The 19,707-nt window shown below is 41.0% G+C and overlaps 1 protein-coding gene across 2 annotated transcripts; it reads right to left on the bottom strand.

Moving 5' to 3' along the window:
- Positions 1-934: 934 nt before the first annotated feature.
- S1PR1 (sphingosine-1-phosphate receptor 1) lies at positions 935-5,902 on the bottom strand. 2 transcript variants are annotated; one of them, XM_072644152.1, is made up of 2 exons: positions 5,523-5,902; positions 935-3,829 (listed from the first exon to the last, which is right to left on the bottom strand). In XM_072644152.1, exon 2 carries the CDS (start codon positions 3,665-3,667, stop codon positions 2,525-2,527), a length of 1,143 nt encoding a protein of 380 aa, XP_072500253.1. In that variant the 5' UTR covers positions 3,668-3,829; positions 5,523-5,902; the 3' UTR covers positions 935-2,524. The 2 variants fall into 2 exon arrangements, with proteins under 2 accessions (XP_072500253.1, XP_072500254.1); XM_072644153.1 differs by lacking the exon at positions 5,523-5,902 and adding an exon at positions 4,203-5,492.
- Between the last annotated feature and the right edge of the window lie 13,805 nt (positions 5,903-19,707).

The raw sequence follows: 19,707 nt of genomic DNA, 5'->3' as shown, positions 1-19,707 counted from the left end.
TATATCATCTTTAAACTGTGAACTCATATTAGGGACTCACAATTTAACCACATAGCTTTTCTAGGTCCTTCATTCCAGTGTTTCCAAACACTCCCTACTATTTATACCCCAAATAAATTTAAAACTATTCAGCTGGATGTCATTCCTTTATAACCAGATTTAACTGTAGCACTGATGTGTTTAACTTGCCTAGTCTTAAATGTCATCATACATTTTTTGAGAGGCAGAATGACCTAGAACAGGGGTTATTAGCCTGGGTTCCATGAACTTTTCTTTTTAATATTTTAATAATTGAATTTCAATGTAATTGCTTACCTTTGTAATCCCACATATTTAATTTTATGTATTTTTAGATGTTATTTTGAGAAGAGATTCCTAAGTTTTACCAGACTGCCAAAGTGATCCATGAGACAAAAAAAAAAAAAAAAGATTAAGAATCCCCAACCTACTTGATAAAGAATTGTCCTCAGATCAAGAAGACCCAGGTTCAAGTACAACCTAACATCACTATGTGATCAGGGGGTCACAGTGTCCTAAAGCAACTCTCTAAGATTATAAATTGTAGGATACTTGGGGATCTACATTGTTGGAGGGAGTTCTGTATTACACCAATCAAATCACAGCTCCTGACAAGTTTTTTTTAAGCATATTTCGTTTTTCAAATCCCCAACAATTCATTAAAATGCATGACTTTTGCTACTGTGGTATTTTCAAGGTCGGTAATTATCTCATTCTTTTCTGCTCTTCATTGTTAACATATTGAAGTTTCTCTTCCTGCAGAAGATTTCGTGGTTTCTGAGAGAACCACAATTTTTTTTTATGCCCCAAATTATCAATATAAAGATTTTTAAAAGAAGTAATGACTAAAGCTTTACCATAAATTTTATATTAAAATAATAAACATGTTTTTAAAAATCATGGAATGGTAATAGGATTGTTTTTTTTAAAAATCAGTTTATTAATGTTTAAAAGTAGATAAAGCTATGTGCAAATTGAATCATAAAAGTCAGACATCTTTTAAATACTATCTTAAAAACAAAACAAAACAAGAAAATCTTCATTTTAATTGCACTGAAAACCATACTACAGAGACAAAGAGATATCTTTATTTTACGCTTTTTACAAAACCAAGTTTCTACACCTTCCCAGTATTTGTATAGTAATGGGAAATTCAGAGGGAGCTACCTGAAGTGTCCCTGTCTGTTACAGTAATGCTCTAGGGCACAGGAGACCTGCATCTTGTTAACACATGTACACATTCAATTCTGTTAACACAGGTTAGAAAAAAAAAATCCAGTAAAACAAAAATGCAGAAACAAATACATTCAAAGAACATGGAAAGGAAATCTGAACACAGATCGATCAGACACCAACACTTCTCCGTTCAAAAGCTGAGGAACCCTCTGAAACACAACAAGGCATCAACATAAGTGCCAAAGAACAGATATGCCAAGGGTTAGGCAGGGGCATTTAGAAGTCAGAGAGAGATACTGGTGGATTATAGAACTCAAAAGGACACTTCTATTTCTGTCAGTTTTTTTAACCTTTCCAAGACACCGAGGTCAAAGGTTGGAGTCTCAAAATAATCAGCCTCAAACTAATATTTAGATAAACTGGATCTCCTTCCTCCAGCTTTCAACCACAGAAGCTAGGATAAGGCAACTCATGTCATTAAGAGACATCAAAAAATGGCACCCAACAACAAAACAGCAAACCTGGCTCCAATCAAATTTTAGCTTTAGCTCAGGCTAAAGCGGGAACTTTGGACTCAGCCACCGAAATTCTGTGACATTTAAAAGCAGTCTCAGCTTCCTCACAGGTGAGTGTAGGGGTTCTACTACTGCAGCTGGCCCAGAGATGGTGTGCTCCCCTCCCCTCCTCCTCTCGTGGAAACCAAGGAGTTAATACAAGGAATGGAAAATCTTGGAGTGAGGAACAGTGGAGGAAGGGTGGAGGAGTGGAGATACAACAGGGTTAGAGGTGCATGGAAAGGGAGAGACACCTGGGAAAGGGAGGGGGGGAGCATACAAACCACCTTGACAGAAACTAGGGCAGAGGAAACCAACTTCTCTTTCTAGTTTCCCACTCTCAACAAAGGAACACCCAAAGACCCAAACAGACGCTTTCACATAGGGACATTGATCAAGACTTCAAGAAGTAGCCAACTGAAACCTTCAGGAGCCTGACAATGTTAGACCTTAGTCAGACTCAGTGCAAAGTCAAAACAAGTTCCAAGGAGGAAATGTATTGCGAGCCAGGACAATCTGTCTCTCTGGGACAGAGCTCCACCCTTCCCGGGGCATTGTTCGCGTGGACCAAAACTCCCCACCGCCCACCAGCACCAACACGCTGGCTCTTTTGGCTCTTCCTTCCTTCCCTCCCTCCCTTGCTTCCTAGGGCCCTGCGGCACCACCCGGGTTGGGGTGGGGTTGGATTGCACCCTAGAACTTTTCCAACAAAGTGTGGGATTGGGAGGGGGAGGCGTCAGCACAGCACCCCTGTAGGCCTGCAGCAGAGTTCAGGTTTAGGAAGAGGAATTAACGTTCCCAGAGGACATGATAGTCTCCGGGTTGTCGCCGTCGTCCTTTTGCGGGTGGGAAGAATTATCTGATTTGCTGCGGCTGAACTCCATGCCGCCAATGATGGGTCGCTTGAACTTGGCCCCCGAGTCCCCGCTAGGGCACTTGCAGCAAGACATGATGCGCACGAATGCCCGCCGCATCTCCTTGTTGGTCAGCGTGTAAATGATGGGGTTGGTGGCCGAGTTGAGCACCGCCAACACCAAGAAATACTCAGCCTTGTAGAGGATTTTACACGTATTCACCTTGCAGCCCACGTCCAGAAGGAGCAAGATGAAAAGTGGAGACCAACAGGCAATGAAAGCGCTCAAGACGATGATGACCGTCTTGAGGAGCGCAAGTGATTTCTCGGAGCTCCTGCTGGCCTTAGAAATGTTCTTGCGGAAGGTCAGCCGACGGCTCCGAGTCCTGACCAGGGAATAGATCCGGCAGTAGAGGATGACGATGGAGAGGAGGAGCAGGGTGAAAACTGTGGTGCAGAAAAGGATATAGTGCTTGTGGTAGAGGGGCAGCACGGTGGAGCAGCTTTGTAAGTAGCCAATGCAGTTCCAACCCATGATGGGCAGCCCCCCCAGGATCAGCGAGATGACCCAGCAGGCGCTGATGAGCAGGAAGGAGCGGAAACTGTTGCTCCCGTTGTGTAGCTTCATCTTTAGCATGGTGATGTAGCGCTCGATGGCAATGGCCAGCAAGCTGAACACGGAGGCCGACAGGGCCACGAACATACTACCCTCCCGCAGGAACCACTGCGCTGGAGTGAGTTTGTAGGTGGTGGCCCCGGAGAGAAGGAGGTTGGCTGTATAGGCCACCCCGGCCAGCAGGTCCGACAGGGCTAAGTTTCCAATGAAATAGTACATGGGCCGGTGGAACTTCTTGGTTTTCCAGATGGTCAGGAGCACGAAAATGTTCTCCAGGATAATGAAGCAGCAGATGAGGATGAATAACACCGAAGTCACTTTGAGGCCGCTCTCCGCGCTGGAGTTCAGCTTTCCCGTGTAGTTGTAATGCTTGATGATGATGTCATAGTTGACATAGTCAGAGACCAAGCTGGGAATGGCCTTGACCGACGGCACACTGGTGGAGCCCATGATTCTGGGAGAAAGGCCTGCAGTAGCCCTATGCGTCGCCTCCCCAACTGGACGCTAGAGGGCAAAGTCGAGCAAGGCTTGTACCACCGGCTGGTACAGGGAGCGGTGGCCAGTCTTTTCTGTAGCCCTTCCCCTGCTGATGGGGCCTCGAAGACCTCGGCCCTAAACAAGGCACAAAGAGGAGAGAGTCAGGGGGGGAAAGAGGCACATTACGTTGGCATAATTCATTCGAGCTACAGTTGTGGCTCTATCTATGTTCAGAGAGAAGAGAAAGGGGGTAAAAACCTACAAGGAATCGAATGTCCAACTTTTGCAAAAAGAAAAGTCCTCAATTTTCTCCAAACCGAAAAAAATCCTGCATTTTCCTCCCTCCCTCCACCCCCACCCCCGCCAAAACTAGACAGAATGTATTAGGGAAGACTTTTTAAACTAAACTTGGAGATGCTTGTGGTGGATCATACTGCATTTCCAATTACTCCAGACCTCTCCTGAGTCCCTCCCTGGGTAAGCCCTTCCTCTCCCCCCCGACACACACTTTCAGCTGCTTCACTCGCCATCTCACTCAACTCCAATGCGGGCAATTAAACCTCAAGTTTAGAAACCGAGGGTTGGGGTGGGGAGGAGGGGAGGGGAGTACTGTCCCCTCCCCTTCCTAAAAAGGAGAAACGACTGCCGAATTGTTATGTATGAATTTCTCAAGAAAATCAGCTCATAAACTAAATCACTCTTTTCACTCTATTAATAGCATCCTCTAGAAGCAGGTGTGCAGTGAAGATCACCAGCGTGAGGCTCCAGTGAGGTGTGCGAAGCGAGGCCAACAGCAACCTAAGCGGTAAACAGGAAAGCTTAAAACTTAAAATGAAGCTCCCCCTCCCCCTTTTTGCGCAACCTTTGAAAGCAGCAGTAGGGCAGTACAAATAGACTTAAAGGAACTTAGTGAAACCCATTCATAACAAAGGGAATTCAGCAGACCTCAAAGTTTGAGATAACTAATAAATAGATTGCATAAGTTTTTTTAACATTTTTTTCTGGTTTAAAAAAACATGTTATAGTTAGAATGACAACGCAGGTCGTCAAGTTCTGATGTTCCACCGCAAAACGATTTTCAAGAAAGTCAAATAACTAAACGCTTTAACAGATTACAATGTATACCATAAATAATCTCCCACCACCACCTCTGTAAAAAAAAGAGGGTCCCCTCTTTCAATGAACCAGAAAGTGAGGAGGAAAAAGACCAAGGCGATATCACAAAACTAGAAAGTGAAATTCCTTAATATGCTAAAGGCAATGTAGCAGCAGTAGTAACTGGGTAACAAATGGACCCTTTAAGATTTAACGTAGTAACTATCTTGGATCAGCAGAGATTTCTCTGCACGCACTTCGTTGACACCCCTGTCCTCCCCAACGAATTCTGCAATGGGACGCCGTACAGAGCAAGTGGATATTCTTTTTAGCACTTTTTCTGCAAGCGTTGTCTATTGGGTTTTCAACAATGACCCTCTCCCCCTTTTCCTTCCTCTCGGCTGACCACCCGCGGACTTTTCCAGCCTTTCGTCCAATTTCGATTTGGCACCCCTTAAACTCTTGCAAATCACATCTATAAACGCCTCCAAAACTTGAGGCAGGTAAGAGAGTCAGCAGGGTCAGCCTGTCTGATTTGCGTTCCTAGGGGAGATAATCGCTCACATATGGAGTTTTCGATATTAATAATAACTACGATAATGCATGCGTGCACATTTTAAAACTTCATATCCAAAGCCAAAGTTTGCTTTCCACAGTTTGCGATCAAAGCCCATTCAAGACCTGGGCTCCCTCCCGTCTTCCCCTAGTCCACGTTGCTCCTCGGAGCTCTTACCTCGCTCAGGCAGGACAAAGTTCGTTTTTAAATGCTTCTGGTCGGCAGGAGCTCGTGCTTGGCATCTTGCTGCCCCAGAATGAATTCAAGCCTCGCTACCAAACTTCCTTTACCAAGGGGTCCCCCCCCTCCTTCTCCTCGCTCTCCAGCTAAGCGCGTTCTGGCCAGTCCGGGAGGTGCAGGCAGGAGATAGAGCCCAATCCAGAGAGCTCAACTAACTGTACTGGTAGTCTCACTGGCGTGTATGTGTTTTCTTCTGCTGCTGGTTTAGGGAGGGACTGGGAGGGGTTAACGTATCTAATCTTTCACCCCCTCCTCAGGCAGCTGGGGCTCCTCTGGATCTGAATAGTCACTCCGGACTCTCCAGGAAAGGAGCTGGGTGGATGGGAGGGGAAACCGAGAGGAGGGGGACGCAAACCACCAACCAGACCTAGCTCAGTAGGAGGAGCCTGGGGGCCCCCTTGTAGCTATAATGTATAAATCACGGTCCTTTAGCTGCCAAGACGCTGCTCCCGGGCGGTGGAGCTTATTCATCCCCGCTACTCTTTTGAAAAGAGAGTGGGGGAGGGAGAAGTCTGAGAGCTTTGGAAAACTTCTCTTTTTTCTATGTGTTTGGATGCCTAACACTGGCTTGTCCTAAGCAAACCCCTAGACTGCTTCCTTCCAGCCTCCTCCCAGCTCCCCTCCACATTCTCACTCTCTCCCAGAAGTCATTTCCACGCAACCTTCTCTCCTCTCCTCTCCTCTTCTGTCCTCTCCTCTCCTCTCCTCTTCTGTCCTCTCCTCTCCTCTCCTCTCCTCTGCTTCTTCTCCTCCCTTCCCCATACCCGCCCCCAAGAGACTATTAACCAAGGTCCGGTTTCTGGGTCCCTGGGGAGTAACCACAGGGTATAGGAAGGGAAGCCCTGGGAATCAGAGAGAAGCTTCTAAGAAGCCAGGGCCCGCGCTTGGGAGAAAAGTGGGGAGGGTCTGGGAGAGAGGGGGATGTCAAAGTGGTCTTTGGTTCAGGCAAGCTGGATAGGCAGGACCCGAAGAATGTCCCTCATCTCCCTTTCTCTTTTCGCCACATTCACCACCAGTTCTCTTTTGAGGCTGGATAGAGTGAGCATCTTGGGGAGGGGAGGAGGGGCAGAGATTGTGGGCAGAGGGAAAAAAAAAATTGGCTCTTGTTGAGTGGAATGCCATAGCATCGCGTCACAAGAGAAATGGGAAATGAGAGGAAAGAGGGATAGCTCGGGATGATGGGAAGAACGGAGGGGGATGGAAGGGGGTATTTCCATGTCTGTCTAAAGTGGGATAAAGGTCAAGATCAGAGAAAGTGGGTTGTAGAGGCAAGAGTCTTGGACAGGTCAACAAATCCCTTTACCTCTCTGGCCCTCAATGTCCTTATCTATAAAATGAGAAGATTGGGCTAAATTTGGTCTCTCATCCAGGTCTCATATTCTTGTCATCCTGTTTTCTCCTCTCCCCTTCCCATGTCATTCGCCTTTTCTGTCTCTGTGTCTATTTCTTTTATCTCTGTCTCTCCCTCTCCTTCTCTGACTCAATCTCTATTTCTGTCTCTGCAGGTCTCTCCCTTTGTCTGTAGGTCTCTCTTCCTCTTCTTTCTCCCTCCCTCTCCTGTACCCTTTTGGATTGGACAGTGGATGGATTACAATCAATGTATTTAAATAAAAAGAATTACAGGAGTTTGGGGGCGGAGTCAATGCCTAGAAACTCCAAAGAAAGGAAAACTCAGGCTTACTCTCCAGCCAGGGGCCCTCTCAATCCCCCAAACAGCAGGAAGATCGTCTCTTCTTTCATCACTCTACCTGGTAAGAAAGTCAAAGCTGAAGAGGAACAGACTCACCCCCTCTCTCCACTTTAACCTTCTAAGAACATGGGCAGAGTCCAGATAAAACATATGTAGGTAGCAAAAACATTATACCTCTATTCAGCTGATAAACAGCTACTAGCCATATTTACTTTCCTTAAGATCCTGTGATCCTATGTACTAGCTCTTTAGTAGATGTGAAGAAACATATCTTCCCCTGCTGTCTAGTTTCTATTGGCGTACACACCCTCTACCTGAATGAGTCAGAAGAAGGTTAGAAGAAGAAAACATCAGACCCCTAGCTTCTAGAATGTTATGAGTTTGCAGGAAAAAATGAAAAGTTTCTCGTTTTAAAGTAACGGTTAGTTCACATCTGTCACAGAGTTCCCTTTAATGACAAACTTTTACAATGCACAAAACCATACATAAACATCACAAACTCAAACACTAACTTTAAAAACAGGGGAAACAGAGTTCTCAGATGTGTCTCGAGTTGCATTTGAGAGCTTTGTTAATTTCAAAGGAGAGATGGATGGTAATTTAGCAATTATCTGTTAGTATAATTATAGACACATTGGACGGGTGCACACAGACAAATTGCATCATCTCTTGTCTGGATGGGTACAATAGTTTATTTTCCCCATAGCTGGTTACTGCTTACTCCAGCCTATCCTTACGATGCTACCAATGTTTTTTATAGGTTATGATTTCATTGGGATATGGGCATCCTACTACCAACATAGTTCCCCATGTGCTATGTAGTTTAAAGTCTTGAAGAGTTAGTTTTCTTGAATACCAAGAAGGTAAGTGACTTGTCCAGTATCACTCAGCCAGTCTGCATCAAAAGTGAGACCTGAATTCAGGTCTTTCTGACTCAGAGGCTAGTTCTCCATCCACTATGCCACACTGCCTCACATACTGCCAGTTTAACCTTCCTAAAACACTTCTTTGTATATATCCAAAGTTTCCAGGAGCTCCCTATTGCTTTAGTAAGGATTCTTGACCTGGGATCAGCAAATATCACAGATAGATCTCAAGAGTTCATTAACTTGGATGAAGAAAAAGTATGTCTTTATTTTCACTAACTTTTGACTTCCTTTGAAATCTAATATATGTTATTTGATGCATTTAAAAATATTATTCTGAGAAGAGATCCATAGGCTTCACTAGACTGTCAAAAGGGTCCAGGAAAGGTTAAGATCCCCTAGCCTTAAATAGGCTAAAACTCAAATTCCTTAACCTGATATTAAAGGCCCTCCACAATCTAGCATCAAACTCCTTTTCTAGACTTCTGTGTTATGGACCTCTTCGGGAATCAGGGGAAACCTATGGGATCTTTTTCAGAATAATATTTGTAAATGCATAAAATAAAATCCATAGGATCACAAAGGAAACCAAAGGTTAAAGAAAATGAATATGTGTTTTTATGTCATTCTAGTTCATCTTCCCCCTGAAAACTATTCATAGAAGGAGTCCATGGACCCCAGGTTTACCTTTAAGCTCCAGCTAAGCTGCTAACCTTTCCCTACTTGTGTCCCAAGGTCTTTTCTCAGGCTATTTTCCTAAATCTGATGCATCCTCTCTCCTCATCTAATCTGTCAAAATCCTGCCAATTCTTTAAGTCTCAGCACAAATGTCACCTCTTCCATGAAGCCATCCTTGATTTTTCCAGTTGATAATGATCTTTTTTGAGATAGATCTGCTATAGTATTTTTCTCTTCTCCAATGCTTTTATCATATAAATTTTTGCATTATAGTTCCACAATTCAATTTAATTCAACAAACACTTATTAATGGAAAAGGCACCTGGCTAATTTGGAAGAATATTTAAAATAAAACAAATATTTCTCTGAAGTCTTTCCCAGACTTTACCACTTAGAAAAATGTATGAAGAGTCAAGAAAAAAAAGCACAAGTTTTGAGAATGTGGATTAAGGGGCAATAACCAATTTAAAGGGGAGGGGGAGGGTTGGCACATGTGCAGAGCACCTGGGACAGCATCTTTCCATATGGAGAGCTAAGGAGTATGCTTTTGGGAAAATCTTGATGATATACAGGAAATGCCTTCTGGAGACAATGGAGCATGAGTGGACTTACGTAACTGTTTCTGGTTAGCTAACCACATACTGTAGAATAGACTGGCTTTGGAGGTATTCAAAAAGGCCTCTCAGAGTTGGCTACTTCCCCTTTAGTCTTCTTCACTTTTGGTCTCTTTTGATGAATCCTTCACTCACTGAATCTGGTGAAAGACCATTGTTGTCAAGGGAAAGGCTTTAGGGTCTTCTTCCAGTCTAAGGTGGTATGGTCTCATGACATGACCCTTAGCTTCTAATTTTAACTAAAGGTCGAAATCAGAGAAAGTGGGATGTAGTCATTAGTCCTTAGCCTCTACTTTTGTTTTCATTTTTTGTTTTGTTTTGTTTTCCTTTTTAAGCAAGGGAAATTGGTGTTTTCAATCCTAGGAGTTTTGAAAGTTAGGAGAGCCAAAGGAATCTGGGAAACAGGTCTAGGATAGGTTTTTCAGCCACAAATAAGGAACAACCTTTAGAAATGACTTTCAGTACCCCAGCCCACCAGTAATTTAGACAAGGAACCATTCAGCAGAGATGCTGTTTTTGTGTGTGAACTTAATGGGACTAATGTTGTATAGGAACTGAGCTAAGCTTTAAGCTTATTCTCCTAGGGACAGAGGAGGTGTTGGGGGAAGAGTGGCATATTTGTATGTTCTTGCTATGCCTTTGAATTAAATAGTTCTCTATCAAAACTAGTTAATGTCATTTATTTAACCCAGACTTGTCTGGATTACACAGTAAAAGAGGAAGGTCTTCCTTCCCCACTCCCTCTTTTACCTCTGCTTCAAGAAATGGGCTTGGAGGTATTTGTTTCTATTCTGTGCTATTTGTCCTCCTAAGTTGCAGGTTCTGGAGGTGATTCCCATAGGACCTACAAAGAACTTGAGCCAACCTTGGAGCCAGGATTGAGTCAGGGTAGTACAGCTGGCCCTCCCGGTATGGAAGCTTTGAAAAGCCTCTGATACAAGCCCAAGAGGGCTTTTGGATTTATAACTGGGACTGTGCTATAGGAATGGAGCTTAACTGTGAAACTAATCCCTTTCCCCTAAGGCTGATGTGCTACAAAGTGGAGAGGAGTGGGAAAAGGAATATGCCTCCCTTGTGTTGAAGAGTAAGTTTGTATGTTTGTGATTATACCTCCTGAAGTAAATATTTCTGTGTAAAGGCTAATCTAACTTTTAATGGCTAAATGTAATTGCAGCACAAGGGGACAAGCCCCTATATTTGGGGGACACCACCAGTATGAGCTGGAGTCATTTGATACCCACTCCAAATTCCCTGAAGGGTATCAGAGTATGCTGGGAAAGTGATGAAATGTAACCTACCTGGCCTTCAGGAAGTCAGAGTCAGGGTAGTCTGTATTATACTTAGTTCAATGGAATCTGGTACTAATCCCTAGTCCCCTAACAACGCAGGAGGGAATAGCCAGTAGAGGCTACAGACCAAGGTGGCAGAGAGGAGACACCACAAATCCCTCAGTGTATACTAGAACCCTAAGGAGTAATGGATTTGGTGTTATTGGCTTTGGGCAAGTAGACCAGAATGATTGCTTGCTACACCAAGCTTAAAACAAAATATACCTCTTACGTGTAGTTAACATCATTACTTCTCACATTCCATGAAGAAACTGGCAGTACTATCCACCTAAGAGAAATGCCCTATTTTCCATTAAGAAGGGACTAAGGTATTAATCTCAGAGAAGAGCCCCTTTGGTCTTTGAAAAGAAGCCAAGACCAATGTGGAGGGAGAGTTGGTGCATAGCTTTTTGTTTGCAAATGATTGTGCACTCAGTGTAGCCTCTGAGGCTGTGATGCTACAGAGTATGGACCAATTCTCTCTTGCTTGTGCTAATTTTGGCCTGACAATTAACATCAAGAGAACAGCAGCTCTTCACCAGCCAGCACCACACCATCCAAAAATAGAGCCATTGATGACAGCAAATGGAGAAATTTTGAATGTTATGGATAAGTTCACTTACTTTGGCAGTATACATTCCAGGGATGTACACATAGATGATACAGTTGATGCATACATTACCAGAGCTAGCTCAGCATGTGGGAGGCTCTGAAAGAACATGTGGGAGAGGAGAGGTATTAGACTACATACCAAACTGAAGGTCTGTAGAGCCATTGTGCTGACCTCATTGTTGTATACCTGTAAAACTTGAGCAATACACAAGTGCTACACCAGGAAACAGAATTGCTTCCATTTGAATTGTCTTAGGAAGATTCTGAAGATCACCTGACAAGATAAAGCACTGGATATAGGTACTTTCTTGAGCTAAACTGCCAAGCATTCAGACTCTACTACAGAGAGCACAACTGATGAAGTGGTTACATAGCTTGAATGCCCAATGTACAAGTCACCTAAAAGACTGTTTTATGGAGACTTCTCACAAGAAAAGTGTTCCCATGGAGGTCAGAAGAATACAAAGACTTTCTCAAAGTCCCTCTGAAGAACTTTGAAATCAATTGCATGCCTTCGAAGACACTGACAAAGGACTACTCATCATGGCATGCCCTCCTTAAAGAAGGCACTGTACTCTGTGAGTAAAGTAGAAATGCAATAGCTCAAAAGAAACTTGAGATGTACAAACTGAAAGATTTCTTCACTCCAAATATTCATATGGACTATTTGTGCCTGACCTGTGGTAGAGGATTTTGAGCTCTTACTGGTCTGATCAGCTATAGTCAGACACAATGTACCTTGACCCCAACATAGTAATGTTATTTTGGTCCTCTTTCAGCATGAAGGAAAACAACCATGCTTGAATTTAGAATAATGTTAAGTTAACAAAAATTACTTCTGTCAAATTCATGCCTAAAACAGAGAGTATAGTGTCATTTTTTGCTTCAACATTAAGCACTAGAGATACAAAGTTAAAAAATGACATAGTTTTTACCCTTGAAGCGGGGATATAACATGGATACAGCTCAGTATAGTACAAGGTAGTATCCTTATACTCGAAAGCGGCAAAGAAAAGATTAGAAACATTCGAGGATATCATCTTTTTGTTTGACTTCTTTCTTTACACTCCCCATTCATATTTCTATCAATTGTAAAAGCACAGATCAGTCTAATTCCTCACAAAATTCTAAATATGTTATTAAAGAGATGATTAATAAATATCTAGCAAAGGAAATAGTAATCACAAAAAGCTAGCATGTCTCCATCAAGTGCAATCATTCCACATTAACATAATTTTCTTTCTTTACCTTTGCACCTGAGGCTGTGCTTAAATTGGACTTGATGAAATTATCAGTGGTATCTAGGTGCTTTCTAGCTATCTCCCTACTTATCTTTGATATCAGCTCTCTATTATCTATTTTGTTCGGTCCTCTCCAGTCCAAAGATCCTTATGCACAAATGCAGAGAAGTATAAGACAGTTTGTTTTGTTAGTGAAATAGGAAAGGGGAGTAATTTGAAATAAGACTGGATGTGAAAGGAGATTAGTGCAAAAGGAGATGATATAAAAGAGAAATAATATGAAATTACTGTTGATATTTAGTGCTTTCAGTCATGTCCAATTCTTCATGACCCTATTTGTGGTTTTCTTGATAAAGATACTGTAGTGAGTGGTTTGCCATTTCCTTTTCTAGCTCTTTTTTTTTTTTTTAACAGATGAGGAAACTGAAGCAAATGGGGTTAGTGACTTTCCCAGGATCACACAGCTAGAAAGTGTCTGAAGCCAGATTTGAACCCACATTTCCTGACTTCAGGCCTGGTGCTTTATCCTCTGTGCAAGTTACCTGCAAGTAATGGGAAATAAGAATTTATAAAAGAAAGAACATCATCCTTGCTAGAATACTGGTAGATCAGGGGAATGTTACAGTTATAGTATATATAAACTTTGGTAGGGTTTGACAAAGTTTTTGATGCTATACTTGTGGAAAAGATAGAAATACATGAACCCGATGATGGCAAAGTTAGGTGACTTCAGAACCGGTTGAATGACCAGACTCAAAAGGTAGTTATGGTTTAATATCAACTTGGAAGGAGTAGTTCCCCAGGAATAGGTGCATGGGGCTGTGATATTTACTGGGTTTGTTGTTGTTGTTAGATCAGATAAAGGTATAAATGGCATGTTCATCAAATTTGCAAATGATACAAAGCTAGAAAGGTTAGCCAACACACTGGAAAAATCAGAATCCTAAAATATTTTGACAGGTTAAAATGTTGTATTGAATATAATTAGGTGATATTCAATTAGGATAAATGTAAAGGCTTATACTTGGGTTCAAAATAATTACCTTTATAAGTGCAGGATGTGGGAGGCATGATTAGACTACAATTTTTCTAAAAAAAAAAAAAAAAAGACCTGGGGGTTTTTATGGGGCTCTGTTCCAATCACACCACATTTAGGGTATTAAGTTTGTCTTTGGGCACCACAGCTTAAGAAATGAATTTTTAAAATTTGAAAGTGTTCTTGACCTGGTGACCTATGAAGGTGTTGAGGATGAAGTGTGAAGGAATTGAGGAAGCTTAACCTGTAAAAAAGATTTGGGGGGACATGACAGCTATCTTCAAGTAATTTAAGGGCAGCCATGTGGAAAAGGCTTTAGATTTTTTTTTTTTGGTTCGGCCCTAGAACAGAACCAGGAGCAATGGTTACCAATTATAAAGAGATAATTTAAGGTTCATAACTTCATAACAATTAGAACTATTTAAAAGTATAATGGATTGTCTTGCAAGGCAATTGGCTTCTTTAACAGGATCCATTCAAGAAAAAAATTGCAGAAATATTCTTTTTTTCAGGTATAAATTGGATTTACTGACCACTGAGGTGCCTTCCAAGTCTGCCTGAAGTCATCCAATGAGAAGGAATCCATTAGCTCCCAAGGCAGCCCATTCCACTTATTAATTATTCAAATTGTTAGGATTTTTCCCTTTGCATCAAACCTAAATCTATCTTTTTACACATTCACCTACCACTTCTAGTTCTGCCGTCTAGGGTCAAGCAAAATGCCCTCAAAGTTGTTATCAATCCATGAAAAATTTTGGATCCAACCATTCAACCAGTTTTATGTGATTTCATTCATCTCCTTTTTTACCTTGCCCTAACACAAACATCAGCTCTTTGAGAGTGCATATGTTTTTATCCTTTCCCTCCAGAGCCTATTGCAGTGCCTGGGCCACAGTAGATCCTTAATGATGGTGTGAATGGAATGGAATATTATCATGCCATAAAACAAATTACAAAAGGGAAGCTTCACAGGAACCTGGGAGGACTTGTATGAATTGATGCAGGATTATGAAAAAATCCAGGACAACAATTTGTATGTAATAACTACAATAATGTAAAGGACAATAAGTGTGAAAGGCTTCAAAATTATGACTGAAGCAATGACTGAGGATGAATCCTACTTCCCACCTCTTGTCAACTAAGTAATGGACTAGAGGTATGAATGAAAAATACATTTTTGGACATGGTCAGTGTGTGGCTTTGTTTGACATAGCCATATTTATTTGTTACAAGGGAGGATGTGTGTGTGTGTGTGTGTGTGTGTGTGTGTGTAAGTGTATCTAAAAGATGGATAAATGTTGGTATGGCAGAGCTGAGGGACAAGTGAGAAGGTATAGTGAAAAATGATATTTAAAAAAGGAAGGAAAAAAGCATCAATAAATCATTTAAAAATAAACAAGTAACGGTAGAAAGATATACAGAAAGGAACACAGACAACAAATGAAATGTTTGAGCTACCATGTCAAATTTGAGATAAACGACGACAAAAAAATAAATTCAAGCTCTGCGCTACGGAGATTCAGAGTTCTATATGTGGTCCTCTTTTTCTATTCCCTATATAAAGAAATATTCACGTTTGTTGATGTTTGTCAAATTAATAATCATAAAAAAGAAAACTTTTCTTAAAATGCTACCTGATTAAAATGATGTCAAATTTAGCCCTCAACAGGCTGTCTGATCTTTACCATATAAACACCTTAATGTATTTGGAGGATTTAACTAAATTGGATATCTTCTTTAGAAGTACACACAGCAAAGTGGTTAAAGAACTTTGCTGAGAGATGGAGAACCTCTATCTCTTATTTAGTTAAGAATACATCACTTACCCATAGCTAAAAGAGGTACGTGCTCTGTTTCTCTTCCATTTTTTTGCAGAATGATATTTTATATTATGGTAATTTATTCATTTAGAATGTATTGTGGACTGTGTTGTGAGGTGTTGATTTAAGTCTAGCTTTTGCCACTGCATTCCAGTTTCCCTAGCAGTTTCTTATCAAATAGAGAGCTTTTCCCTAGGTAACTCATGTTTTCCACTTTATCAAACACTGGGTTATTGAGTTCTATTATTTCTTAACCCCTCCCTTTTCTAGTCTGCTCCACTGATCTGTCTCTCTATTCTCTAACCAATGGTAGATGGTTTGAATGACTGTTGCTTTACAATCTAATTTGAGGTCTGGATCTGCTATTATCTTTTCATCTTTACTTCATTTCATAATTTCCCTTGATATTGTGGATTTTTTGTTTTTTCAAACGAATTTTGTCGTTTCATCAAGCTCTATAAAGTATCCTTTTGATCATTTGCTTAGTATAGCATGAAAAGTATAACTATTTGGAATGGGATGCATTTTCTCTTATAAAAGTCTCTTTTTTGTATGCAAAGATGATGAGATGCATACTCTTCCATTAGATCCAATCTGTCACTGCGGGGGAGAGGAAAAAGGAGGTAGGTTTTTCTCAGTAACTTTTTCATTTTAAATTGATAAATCAAAATCAGATGCAAGGAAAAGTGATTAAGAAATCTTTTCACTTCACTTTCCAGAGTTTTGATTGTGTGCAGTGTCTGTTATATGGTAGGTACTTCATAAATGCTAGTTGATGGACTGACTGTTCTGTGTACTACAAAAGCCCAAACTGCTTACTTGCTAAGAAATTTTTCTCTACAAAACATGGTCTTGTAGAAGAGGAAATATGCAAAGTATACATTCACAAATGAAGAAGTAGCTACTTAAAGTAGGTGCATTCTATTCTTATTCTTTCAGTATTCTCACATCTAGCTATGTAGAGGGACTGCACCTCCTCAAAAACTTAGGAAAATGGAAGTCTATCTGTTGCTTATAGAACAGATTTGTCTATGGAAAGAACTAGTTTTTAGCTTACTCTTATATCTCTTGTTTTGTTAACCAATGACATTAAGAACATAAGATTAGGAGAAGCAAATAGTAGGTAGCGACATGCTGGGAAGAGCAATACTTTTGGAGCCAAAGAACCTGGTTTCACATCCTATCTCTTATTCTAACCAACTATTCAGCCTTGGGGAGATCACTGATCTCCCTGGACCCTAGTTTCTTCATCTGTAAAATGAGTACCTGAGTAGCACCTCCTTCCACCAATCATTCATCATCGTCATCACCATCATTGCTTGCATTTATACAAGCCTCAAATTTGTAGAGCTTTAACAATATTTTATGAACATTACTCATATTATCTTCACAATATCCCTAAGAGATAGATGCATGTCTTATTCCCATGTTGCAGATGAGGGAATGGGGACAGACAGAGGCTAAATGACTTGCTCAGGGTAAGGCCAGATTTGTGAATTTAGGTTATCCTGACTCCAGCTCCAACACTATCTATGTTTTCTAGCTGCTTTATCTAACAGGGACTTGTCTCAAGTGAAGTACACTGAAGTTAGGTGATATCCATTCAATACCAGAGATAGGATCAGAACCTAAGTTTTCTTGACTCCAAGCCTAGCATCCTAGCCACGACACTCTGTTGCTTCTCAAAAACACTGAAATTACTATAATCTAAAACTTTATGTCAGAAGAGTAGTTCCCTCACATTGACTAGAGGGGGGGAGAGGAGGTCAAAGTTGTTACTACTGCTACTTTTTCCTTTCTATTTTGATGGCAGAAAACTTGCTGGAGGTTGTGGTTAAACTGTGTTTCCCTAAGCCGCAAAGATGTTGAGTAGACAGAAACATTATTGACAGCAACTTTGCTCCTCCTCATATAACCTTACACAGGCTAGAGTATGCTAGGTGAAGAAATTCTATTTCCTGCAGAACTGTGCATGGGACCATTTGTACAGTCACTTCCTTCCAGGCCTGGCTTTCAGTGAGATTCTTCTTGAACTCCTCTTGAAGCTCCTTCTAGCTCTGAGGCCCCACTGCTGGACCCAGAAGATCTGGGGTACTCTCCCTTCCTAGTTCTGTGTTCAAGCCTTCAGTACAGACTGACTTCCATCCTGGGGGAGACTTCCTCTAATAATAAGGGTTAAGTACCACTTTCTTAGACTCATTGGCTTGTTAAGTCCCTCACCATCAGTACACTGAGGAAGAATTACCCATGTTATGGCTCCCATCTAGGAGTTCTCCAAAAGGAAGAATAAAAAAAAATTTTAAGGTACTCAATGTACAATAACAATTGAATATGGGATGTGTAATTTGTTTCTATACATACAAGAAAAGCTAATCATAAAACAGCTCACCAGCATGAACTGAGAAAACAGGATTCAGGAATGGGAGAGTGGTACTGAAACTTCATTGGAACATAAAGCAGTTTGTGGTGTTGCTGAACACTCTGCTCTAGACCCCTAACCCCTTCAGATCTCAGGTGCTTCTGCACTCAATTGCTTCTTCATCCACTGCAACCAATCACTCCTCTTTTTGGACTGAGAACAGTTAGATGTTTCAGATCCAAAATGGTGTCTTCAGTACTAGACATCTTGAAGTTGATGCTTATTTGGCTACTCAGAAAAGGAAATATACCAAAAAGGTTGGCAGGCCTCTAGGTGCATGCTTGTCTTGTTGAGTTCATGCTTCATGAGAAGAGGGTAAAGAGAAAGAGAATCAAAGCAGAGACACATGGTGGGAAAATTGCAGCCAAATGGGTTTCAGAGGGAAACTATCACCTCTTGAAAAGAACAGTGAGTCATTAGCTCCTGCAGCTCAGCAGCCAATAAAGGGGTTCTTCATCATCTTTGAGAGCAAGCCCTTTAGCCCTGAGTCATACAAGGTCAAAAGCTCGACCCCAAGTTCCCATGGGGTTAACTACTGAATTAGAAAATGAATTTGTGTAAGGAAGAGAATTTATGAGTACCCCACATCTCAAATTTTCAGACATTAAAGAACTTCAAAGGTCTTGCAATATGAAAAGTTGAGAAGTAAAAATTTAAAGCTACGTTTTTATAAATAACTAAACTAGTCTGACTTGAAGATTCTTTTCTTCCAAGTGCTATTCAGGCATCTTGGGACACAAAAGCACAGGTTAATGCTGTATTCAAATACTTTCTCCATTCATCTGTGCTTGAAAAAATGTTGATTCTTTCAGCCAAACCAATTTTCATTTGAAAAAACAAAACAATTCTAATGGGTTGATTTTCTATGCAATCAAGCAATCAATAAGCAATTATTAAGTCCTTCCTCTTTGCCAGGCACTATGCCAAACCTATCTTCTATTATTAAAATGCATTTTGTGATTATTAGAAATGAGACGGAACAGAAATAATATTTCTAAGTAATGACTGTGTGTAGGTACAGCTACCATGGTGTACCATACATCATGATATACCATATATATTATATAATGCATGTAATATATAATATAGTATGCATGTATATATATACGTATATATATGTATATATATACATATGTAACATGTAAGAGAAGTAAGATGGTTTAGTAGATAGAGTGCTGGCCTTAGAGAAATAAATTACTGGGCTAGTTCTAGCTTTGCTGTAGTTATATGAGCATGGACAAGTCAAGTAACCTTGTAGTCCCTCCAGGCAACTATTTAAGAATAGAAATTACAAATCTGCATTTGTATCAGTTTTGAAGTTAGGAGTTACCTAATACAACTAAATTATAGGTCCAAACCTCCCCTTCCCAACAAAAAAAATCTAGTCCATTTTACGTATATGGTATGTTGTCGGGCATTTTTTCAGTAACGTCTGACTCTTCCTGACCCCATTTGGGGTTTTCTTGGGAAAAAGTAGCTTGCCATTTCCTTCTCCAGTTCATTTTACAGATGAGGAACTGAGGCAAATACAGTTAAGTGACTTACCCAGGGTTACACAGCTAGTAAACATCTGAGGCCGAATTTGAACTCAAGAAAAGGCCTGGAACTCTATCCATTGTGCCAACTAACTGCCATGTATTATATACGTATGTTCATTTAGATTTTTCAGCGTACATGGTCTTCACTGATTCCTTAGTGCAGTAGCCTCCAAAGTGGAATACAGTCTGATTCCAAGGGTTATGTGATCAGTCAACTAGAGGGCTAGAAGAAGGGTCACATGCCACTCTCCTCAACTTAGCCAACGATGCAGTTTGTCTC

Source organism: Notamacropus eugenii, chromosome 2, assembly GCF_028372415.1.
Source record: "Notamacropus eugenii isolate mMacEug1 chromosome 2, mMacEug1.pri_v2, whole genome shotgun sequence".
NCBI classification, from domain to species: Eukaryota; Metazoa; Chordata; class Mammalia; order Diprotodontia; family Macropodidae; genus Notamacropus; species Notamacropus eugenii.
Note: the sequence above shows the minus strand (reverse complement) of the source record. Positions and strands in the feature narration are given on the sequence as shown.

Excerpts from the sequence above, each read along its gene's own strand:
- S1PR1 (XM_072644152.1), bottom strand. The coding sequence starts at position 3,667 with ATGGGCTCCACCAGTGTGCCGTCGGTCAAGGCCATTCCCAGCTTGGTC.